The sequence below is a fragment of the Cydia fagiglandana genome, chromosome 27, assembly GCF_963556715.1.
Source record: "Cydia fagiglandana chromosome 27, ilCydFagi1.1, whole genome shotgun sequence".
Classification (NCBI taxonomy): Eukaryota; Metazoa; Arthropoda; class Insecta; order Lepidoptera; family Tortricidae; genus Cydia; species Cydia fagiglandana.
In genome coordinates this window covers 1,022,901-1,032,837 of record NC_085958.1, presented here as the reverse complement: position 1 = coordinate 1,032,837, position 9,937 = coordinate 1,022,901, and the positions used below count along the sequence as shown (strand labels likewise).

The window sequence follows — 9,937 nt, the reverse complement described above, 5'->3', positions numbered from 1 at the left end:
CAGAGGGGAACGCCTGTTAATGGCGGCTCCATTGTTAATTACTCCGAGATTTCGCATATCAGCGAACTAGACTCCACACTCGTGTTCGCGGCTTCGCCCGCGATTCACGCGCATAGTCTGGAGGGCGCTTTAAATTGTTTTTAAAATAATTATTCAAAGATTGGCCAGCCTGATTCAGTTCTGTTTTGGTTCTGATTAAATTAGTACTAATTTATTTATTTAATTTTTTATTCTAGTAATATCTAGGTGATATGTATTGGATTATAACAGTGCCTAAATAAATCAAGGCCCCTACCTTTATTGTTCTATTTGACGGCGCAGCAACTAGTATCATTTCTCTCACCTCGCTCTTTTAAAATGCCACTTGTCAAAAAAGGACAACTATACTGTTGACAAGATGGACTTCAAATCCAAGTGGCCCCTTTTTAGGCGACCCAGGTTGTGCATGTGTGCGTAAAAACGTATATGTGTGCTCTTTTAGGGATGTGAAAAGTCGATTTTAATCATGTTATATATCGATAAACGCTACACAGCGCAACGAAATAGCGATTAATTGAAGCTTCAATATCTTCGTTAAACATAAACATAATTGAAATGCTAATGGATAATGAATATATTATAATGTAATAAAATAATTCAATTATTGCGGACCACCTATTTTAATAGGTATTTATGTATTTTAATTAAATATCTGAACTTTCCCTTGGTTCTCTCCTGGGGCGTGACTACAAAATTGTGATCTGATAACCACAATAAAGAAAAAAAGCGTTTTTGTTCATTTTAGGTATAGTTAAACCTTTGAAGTAAAATTAAAATTGCAAGAAATGTCGGTAGTTTATCGATATGACTTTATCGACATGGCTACAGCAAAGTGGGTCGCTTTGTTAATCGTACACTAAACAAAAAGTGGTCCCACTGACAGCTCGCTTGGAAGGCATCTGTATATATTCTTATATCTATGAAATAAATGCTGTAATATGAGCCAAAACTTTGAAATATAATAAAGTTTTTAAAATAATTATTCAAAGGTTGGCCAGTCTGATTCAGTTCTGAGGGGCTACCGCGAAAACCGAAATTCGCAAATTGCGGGGATCTTTCTCTTTTACTCCAATGAAGGCGTAATTAGAGTGATAGAGAAAGATGCCCGCATTTTGCGAGTTCGATTTTCGCAGTTATAGCCCTGTTACACCTTTGATAACCAATCTACGACTATCTGTGGCACGATTGTACGTCAATCAAAAAAAATATACATGTAAATAAATAGTCCTTTTATCGGACAATTTAATTAATATAAGTAATATTAACTTAAATCATGACAGAATTAATAAAAATTGAACACGTTACTGTTAAATCGGAAGTCGATTTATATCCAGAAGTTGAAGTTCAATACGCAGAATGCCAAAATCATGAAAAAATTATTGACACTAAAAAAGAAAGGCATCATATTTTTATTGCAGAAGAAAAAGTAGATTCCGAAGCAAAGAACGATGATGAAAGCAAAGAATGTAATAATGGTAAGTTAAATAAATAAATATTATAGGACATTTTTACACAAATTGCCCTAAGCCCCACTGTAAGCTCAAAGCTTGTGTTGTGGGTACTCAGACAACGATATATATAATATATAAATACTTACATATGTATATAGAAAACAACCACGACTCGGGAACAAATATCTGTATCATCATACAAATAAATGCCCTTACCAGGATTCGAACCCGGGACCATCGGCTTCATAGGCAGGGTCACTACCCTTTAGGCCAGACTGGTCGTCAAAGTTGTTAACCTATTTGGGTATCCTATTCTCCTTTGGTCCGTTTTCATAACTATGGTTTTCGTAACTGGCTGCCAAAGAAGATTTATTTTTCCTGTTTCATAATTAATTATCAAACAAGAATTCACTTTCTGCTTTCGTAATCGAGTATTTTTTCTTCGTTCGTAATTAATTATCAAAACTTATTACTTTTTCTTTTTTCATAATTGGACATTTTCGTGTAAACTATCAAGAAATTGATCAAGAGATTGAAAGGGCAGTAGCAGAGTTAGTTGAAAACAAAATAACTACCGGGCACTGCGTTGAGATTATTACCCGACTACGGCAACGCAAAAGGAGGGTTATGATTTTGACCGGTATCTATGTGGGTATGTATGTATGTATGTATGTATGTATGTATGTATGTATGTTCATCTGTTCCCTCATAACTTCTAAAGTACTTATTATAATTTAACAAACGATATGTCATTCGAATCGTCTTAATCGTCCGCTGGTTATAGGCTATATGGCGTCACAAAAAAATTAACACTGCGCCCTCTAGAGGTCATAAAGTCACGAACCAAAAAACTAAAATTAAGTAATGATGATGTGTTATACATAATTGGAAAAAGCTCGATTAGCACATTTCAAATATATAAATATTGTTAGCTTTTGCACCCGGATTTGCTTGCATACGCCAGATAAAACATTAATTTATCGGTTAGGTGATTCGAACTATGAATCTACAAGCGCTCTGGATTATATCCGCGTGTTACGCGACTACGGCGATACTAGAAGGTTTTTGCAAAAGAAATTTGTTTGGCCGCTATACATGGTGTTTTTTTAATGACCTGCAATATTTTATTTATAACGTGAATAGGTATAGAAGTCTAGATCAACTAAAAGGTATGAAACAGCCATACAAGAGACGGACGAGGCACGCTGTCCGTACGAAGCTCGCTGTACGCGTTCCAAAGCCGGGCGCCTTCGGCGCCCTCATATTAAAAGAGTCGGGCGTAGCCCGACATACGCGTTCCAAAGCCGGGCGCCTTCGGCGCCCTCAAACTAAAAGAGTCGGGCGTAGCCCGACGTACGCGTTCGAAAGCCGGGCGCCTTCGGCGCCCTCATACTAAAAGAGTCGGGCGTAGCCCGACATACGCGTTACAAAGCCGGGCGCCTTCGGCGCCCTCATACTAAAAGTGTCGGGCGTAGCCCGACGTACGCGTTCGAATGCCGGGCGCCTTCGGCGGCCTCATACTAAAAGAGTCGGGCGTAGCCCGACGTACGCGTTCGAAAGCCGGGCGCCTTCGGCGCCCTCATACTAAAAGAGTCGGGCGTAGCCCGACGTACGCGTTCCAAAGCCGGGCGCCTTCGGCGCCTTCATACTAAAAGTGTCGGGCGTAGCCCGACGTACGCGTTCCAAAGCCGAGCGCCTTCGGCGTCCTCATACTAAAAGAGTCAGGCGTATCCTGACGTACGCGTTCGAAAGCCGGGCGCCTTCGGCGCCCTCATACTAAAAGTGTCGGGCGGAGCCCGACGTACGCGTTGCGAAGCCGAGCGCCTTCGGCGCCCTCATACTAAAAGTGTCGGGCGTAGCCCGACGTACGCGTTCCAAAGCCGGGCGCCTTCGGCGCCTTCATACTAAAAGAGTCGGGCGGAGCCCGACGTACGCGTTCGAAAGCCGGGCGCCTTCGGCGCCCTCATACTAAAAGAGTCGGGCGTAGCCCGACATACGCGTTCCAAAGCCGGGCGCCTTCGGCGCCCTCATACTAAAAGTGTCGGGCGTAGCCCGAGGTACGCGTTCCAAAGCCGGGCGCCTTAGGCGCCCTCATACTAAAAGAGTCGGGCGGAGCCCGACGTACGCGTTGCAAAGCCAGGGCGCCGAATTGATGCCCTCATACTAAAAGAGTCGGGCGTAGCCCGACGTACGCGTTCCAAAACCGGGCGCCTTCGGCGCCCTCATACTAAAAGTGTCGAGCGTAACCCGACGTACGCCTTCCAAAGACGGCCGCCATTGGCACTAAAGGAGTCGGGCGTAGCCCGATATAGGCGGCGCTCTGCGTGCATTTCTGTACTGAGGACGCCCTCGCAAAAGTAATATAAAGTGACTTCAAAATGTTAGTAACGAAATCATGACCCCAAAATTAATAAAATAAAAAATAAGTTCAAAAACTAAAACCCGACTACTGCAAATCGCGCTCTAAAAAGTATGAAACAAGATAGAATTCTTATCTAAAATTATCAAGCAGGAAATATTATAAATGTTACCATTTCTTTTTATTTAAAAATACAACGTAATATAATTTACTGAATTTTTTATATATTTACAGAGATTCAGAGGATCGCCGTGGTCGTATGCCACGATTATAAACTTAAAAGTAATGTGGCATACGACCACGGCTATCCTCTGAATCTCTGTAAATATATAAAAAATTCAGTAAATTATATTACGTTGTATTTTTAAATAAAAAGAAATGGTAACATTTATAATATTTCCTGCTTGATAATTTTAGATAAGAATTCTATCTTGTTTCATACTTTTTAGAGCGCGATTTGCAGTAGTCGGGTTTTAGTTTTTGAACTTATTTTTTATTAAAGTATATTAAAGTAGATGATTTACAATATTCGTATTTTTATTTTCTCTAATTTACTGTAGGTATATCTATGTATAGGTACTTTTATTGTATCTAAGTTTTATTTAAATCAAAATTGGTACAAAAAGAGCCTGGATGTTGCTCTCTTCTCTTTTGTAGTCAATTTGCCCAGTCAGTCACTCACAGGGTAAATTGGCAACAAAAGGGGAACTTAAATTCCACAAAAAATATATCGAAGTTAATAACGAAACTCGATTACTAAAAGAGTAATAAATTCTTGTTTGATAACTAATTACGAAGCAGCGAAAAATAAATCATATTTCGTAGCCAATCCAGGCGAAAACAGAAAAAAAAAATCTTATTTCATAACCAGTTACGAAACTCGATTACGAAACCAGAAAGTAAATTCTTGTTTGATAATTAATTATGAAATAGGAAAAATAAATCTTCTTTGGCAGCCAGTTACGAAAACCATAGTTATGAAAACGGACCAAAGGCCTATTCTGGGCAAAAGCCTATCCCCTGGGTCTCCACAATTTCCGACTTAATGCTTCCTATGGCTAGTTGTTAAAAAAAAATCAATAAAAGTACTTAAGTATACTTACATATGTGTGCAAAATCTCTATAGTTCGTTTTTTTTAGCATTAGAGGTAAACAATCTTGATGTGTCTTTTAATTGAAAAAGACATTTTAAAAATAAGTTAAGTATGGCAAATATGTAACAATTATGAATCTATTTTTTTTATTAGGCACACAAAACAGATAACATTTATTACATGGAATAATTCTTTTCAGAGCAGGTTTTTGGTTGGGGAATGCCATCCAAAGCATGTATGCACATCATGAAACAAATATTAGAGTGAAAACTACAACTATACTAAGACTACTTGTACATTATATATTTTTTTTGTTCCATTGTAATTTAACCTTTCTTATGTACAATAAAGTGTTTACATACATACATACATACTACTATACAAACTAACTTAATTACACAATAATACAATTTTAGGCACAAAATATTGAGGAAACTAAAGACATTAATGAAACTTAATGTAATGGTGATTGATGGCAAAGAACTTCCATAACCTGTTTTCAAAAGATTGCAAGTCTCAAGTTGAATATATCAATATGGCTATGTTTAGATACCAGGTTGTTGTACAGACGGCACATTCTTACAATAGGGTTGTAAAATGAAGTATTATTTTTATACACTGTAGAGCAAAAGTCTTTGGGGCACGGGACCTGAACCGGGGGGTATTAAATGTAACTAGGGACAGAATATTGGGAGATACAATTTTGGAGTGGAGAACTTTGTGGAGAAATAGCATGTCATGAAGAAGACGACGCGATTCAAGGGAGTAAACATTGAATGTGCGCAATCGTTCGACATAATCCTTGCGTATAAGATCACAGTTGTAGCGGTATGACAAAAGCTTGAGAATCCTTTTCTGATCTTTCTCGATATTATTGGAATGTAAAGAGTAGTACGGCGACCGCACATTACACCCGTACTCAAGAACACTACGGACAAGACTATGAAAGAGTGTTAACAAACTTTTTGGTTTTTAGGGTTCCGTACCCAAAGGGTATAACGGGACCCTATTACTAAGACTTCGCTGTCCGTCCGTCCGTCCGTCTGTCACCAGGCTGTATCTCACGAAAGTCACGAACGTTGATAGCTAGACAGTTGAAATTTTCACAGATGATGTATTTCTGTTGCCGCTATAACAACAAATACTAAAAACAGAATAAAATAAAGATTTAAATGGGGCTCCCATACAACAAACGTGATTTTTGACCAAAGTTAAGCAACGTCGGGAGTGGTCAGTACTTGGATGGGAGACCGTTTTTTTTTTGCTTTCTTTTTGTTTTTTTTTCTGCATTATGGTACGGAACCCTTCGTGCGCGAGTCCGACTCGCACTTGCCCGGTTTTTTTAAAGTCTTTTGTGATTCGGAGAATAAATCCAAGCATTTGGTTAGCTTTTTTTGTGATGTATTCGTAATGATATTTAAAGTTTAACTATTCGTCAAACCAAATAGGTACCGAGATCTTTAGCTAACTCTCTGCGTGAAAGTTTCTGATCGGCTATGGCGTAATCGTAATATAATTTTTGTTTTTTCTTCGAAAAAGTTATCACGAGGCATTTCTCCACATTTAGAAACATACGATTATTAGCGCACCAGTTTGAAATAACATTTAAGTCATCCTGCAGCAGTAAACAGTCTACGGTACTGTTTATTGTTTTGTACGTTTTCAGATCATCTGCGTAAAATAGAGAGGGGCAAGACAATCGTTCTGCCAGATCATTTATAAAAACAATAAACAGCAACGGCCCCAAGTGTGACCCTTGAGGTACTCCTGAGGTTAAAGGTACAGGAGCAGACAAAGATCCGTTGATCCGCAGAAAAGACAGCTACAAGTTGGCTCCTGTTGTTCAAGTAGGAACATATCCACCTGAACAAATTACCATGTAATATGTAATCCGTATAGTGCGAGCTTGTGACAAAGGATTTTATGGTCCACTTTATCAAAGGCCTTAGAAAAGTCCGTATATATAGTATCGACCTGACCTCTATCCGCAAAGCTAGTACATAGATAATTTTTGTATTCCAATAAATTTGTTACTGTAGACTTATTTTTTACGAACCCGTGTTGCTTATCAGATATGACTGTTCTAAAGTGGCTATACAAGCTTACATAGACAATGGATTCAAAGAGCTTAGCCATACACGAAAGAATACTAATGGGCCTATAGCTTTCACAACGCGACTTGTCTCCCGATTTATGAATTGGAACGATATAAGCAGACTTCCACACTAGAGGAAAAGTTCCCGATTGTAAAGATTTGTTAAATATTAAACACAATGGTAAACAGAGCTCTCTACTTAACACAAGATTTTACAAATGAGGGGGGTATGCCATCTGGCCCTGAACCCTTGCTTCGAATACGATCATTTATATTCTTCTGCTTTCACAGAACTAATAGTTACTGATTTTTAAAAAGCGTTTTTCAATTAAAAGATGTGTCAATCTTCTTTCAAGTTCTTTCTAATGCTAAAAAAACGAACTATAGTTGTTAAAAAATAGTTATTTGTTTGACAAGGGGGCAAAGTTGTTGTTTAACCGCTCGTGCTAATATTGATACCCGAGCAAGCGAAAGATTCCAAAATTGAACCACGAGCGTAGCGAGTGGTTCGAAAAATGGAATCTTGAGCGTTGCGAGGGTTTCAAAGCACGAGGGTTAAACAAAATTTGTCCCCGAGTGAAACACAAAATTTTTCACCACACTAACCCGAAGCAAATATTAAATGTAAAATATCAAACAAAATCAAACCAAATCAAATCCAAATGAATGTTATTCAATATTTATCGTCCAAACTCATCATTTCATGGTCAATTTTACCAGCAAACATAAGAAAACAACTCAAAATTTGCATTTGATTACTTTGCCTCACATGTGAATAAAATGCAACTTTGCTATCAATTTTCAAAGTACAAAGTAAGCCTTTCCGAGCTGGTGTGGTGAAAAAAATATTTCCATAAAAGTACTTAAGTCTACATACATATGTGTGCAAAATCTGTAGTATATGATTATGTGCGCGGTCACTAAACACGCGTTTTGTTTTTACCTAACTAATTCAGAATATCAATAAATATCTACTTACCTTAATTTAGCTGATGGTTTTTTTAGTTTGTTTGCCAGTATATTTGCCAGAGCATTGTCATGTGAAATATTCTTTTAGAATATTATTGACTTGCGATGATATTGATGGATGTTACAATGCTAATAATTAATTAAAATTAATTAGTTAATTAATTAAAATTAATTAGTTAATTAATTAATTTAGATATTCTCTCTTTTCTCTCTTCCTCAGCCAGTATGCGCCCACTGTTGGGCATACGCCTCTCCAAATCCAAATTAAATATTAAATTTTGCTTACAGATACACCAGGAGCCTCCACCCAGTATAGTCAGTATCCGTGCCATATTTGCGGAGCAACCTTTGACAATATTTCTAAAGTGGGCGACCACCTTAATACACATGTTTGGACGGAACCCAAAATATCAGAGCTACTATACAGCTGTGGCGTCTGTCCTGAGACTTATCCTACACCAGAACTGCTAGAAGAACACAAAAAAAAGCATGAGAACGGCTACACATGCTACATCTGCGATGCGCGACTTAAATCATTTACCACTTTAAAAACACATATAGATAAACACGCTGACAATCAAATACAATGTGAATATTGTGAGAAACTATTCACGTCGCAGTGGAGTTATTATCAACATATGAAACTACATAATAATCAAAGCATTCCGTGCCCGATTTGCGGAAAACAATTTACTGCGCGCAGCAAGCTAAACAGTCATCTGGTTTCGCATAGTGATGCGAAGCCGTATGAATGCAAGTTTTGCGACAAGCGTTATTCAAGGGAGAATGCGTTAAAAGTCCATATGAAAGTACATACTGGAAAGAAGAACTATAAATGTGACGTTTGCGAAAAAGCTTATTATAACAATTGGGAATTGAGACGTCACAGGGAAAATCATGAAAAGGGCAAGGAAGAAAAGTCTTTTAAATGCTCGGAATGTGATTCTCGCTTTTGTACAAACGGTCAACTGAAATGTCACTATGAGGCTGTACACAGTACGGAAACCCCATTCTCATGCGATGGTTGTGATCTTAAGTTTAAAAGCAAGAAGGCGTGGAAATACCATACATTGAAAAAGCACACAACGAAAGAACCTTATAAGTGTGATATATGTAGTAAAGGTTTTGTGTTTAAGTATGGGCTGGATCGGCATGTGAGATTGCACTCGGGTGAAAAACCATACCCTTGCGAGCATTGTGACAAAAGGTTTAAGTCTAAAACTAATCTGAATGTTCATATTGGTTATTTTCATAAAGATAAAAAAATTAAAATAAAATAAAATAAATATTATAGGATATTTTTTTTACATTAATTGACTAAGCCCCACAGTAAGCCCGGCGCAAACAATCTAATGTAAACGTTATTTGAATGTGTGAAGGTTACATTGACAGTGTACACCATAACACCCTAGGGGTTGTAAGTGCGTTGCCGGAATTTAAGACGGGAGTACGTTCGTTTCTTGATGGTTTGAAGATCGTAGCGGGGTCACAAAATAAATAATAGTACTTGGTTCAGAAGACTCACTCTCTAACAAAACGCGTCTGTTACGATCAGCACAGATATGGCCGCTAGGTGACAGCGCGCGGCTTATGGCTTTCCCCAAAATTGGGGTGGAACGGATGTACTTTTAGCTACCTGTAGCAAAGCGACGAAATCGCGGAGTGAGCCACGCCTGGTGGGGTGGAAACGAAAAGTTCATTCCCCAGTTTAGCTGTGTGAGGCAGAAGGTAAGAACACAAAAAGAAAGAAAGGAGCTAAGAAGAAAAAGAAGAACAACAAAAGCAGAAGAGCGGAGAAGGAGGAAAGAAGCAGAGTGGAAGATGGCGCTGATCGCCACCGCAAAGCCGAAGCGCGTTCAGATTTATTAATAGGGCCGTGTTGCACGGTGCGTTCGTGGCCCACAAAATGGTCTCGCCGGAAGATCAGCTC

At 38.5% G+C, this 9,937-nt stretch overlaps 1 protein-coding gene across 1 annotated transcript; it reads left to right on the top strand.

The window, feature by feature from the left end:
• Window positions 1-1,235: 1,235 nt before the first annotated feature.
• Window positions 1,236-9,749, top strand: LOC134677843 (zinc finger protein 235-like). Its single transcript, XM_063536269.1, has 2 exons — window positions 1,236-1,514; window positions 8,296-9,749. The coding sequence occupies exons 1-2, from the start codon at window positions 1,313-1,315 to the stop codon at window positions 9,285-9,287; spliced, it is 1,194 nt and encodes a 397-aa protein (XP_063392339.1). The 5' UTR covers window positions 1,236-1,312; the 3' UTR covers window positions 9,288-9,749.
• Window positions 9,750-9,937: the final 188 nt, after the last annotated feature.

Bases quoted from the DNA above. Each gene is read 5' to 3' on its own strand.
- LOC134677843 (XM_063536269.1), top strand. From the start codon at position 1,313: ATGACAGAATTAATAAAAATTGAACACGTTACTGTTAAATCGGAAGTC. The intron at 1,515-8,295 runs GTAAGTTAAATA...TTTTGCTTACAG, and splicing joins AAGCAAAGAATGTAATAATG to ATACACCAGGAGCCTCCACC.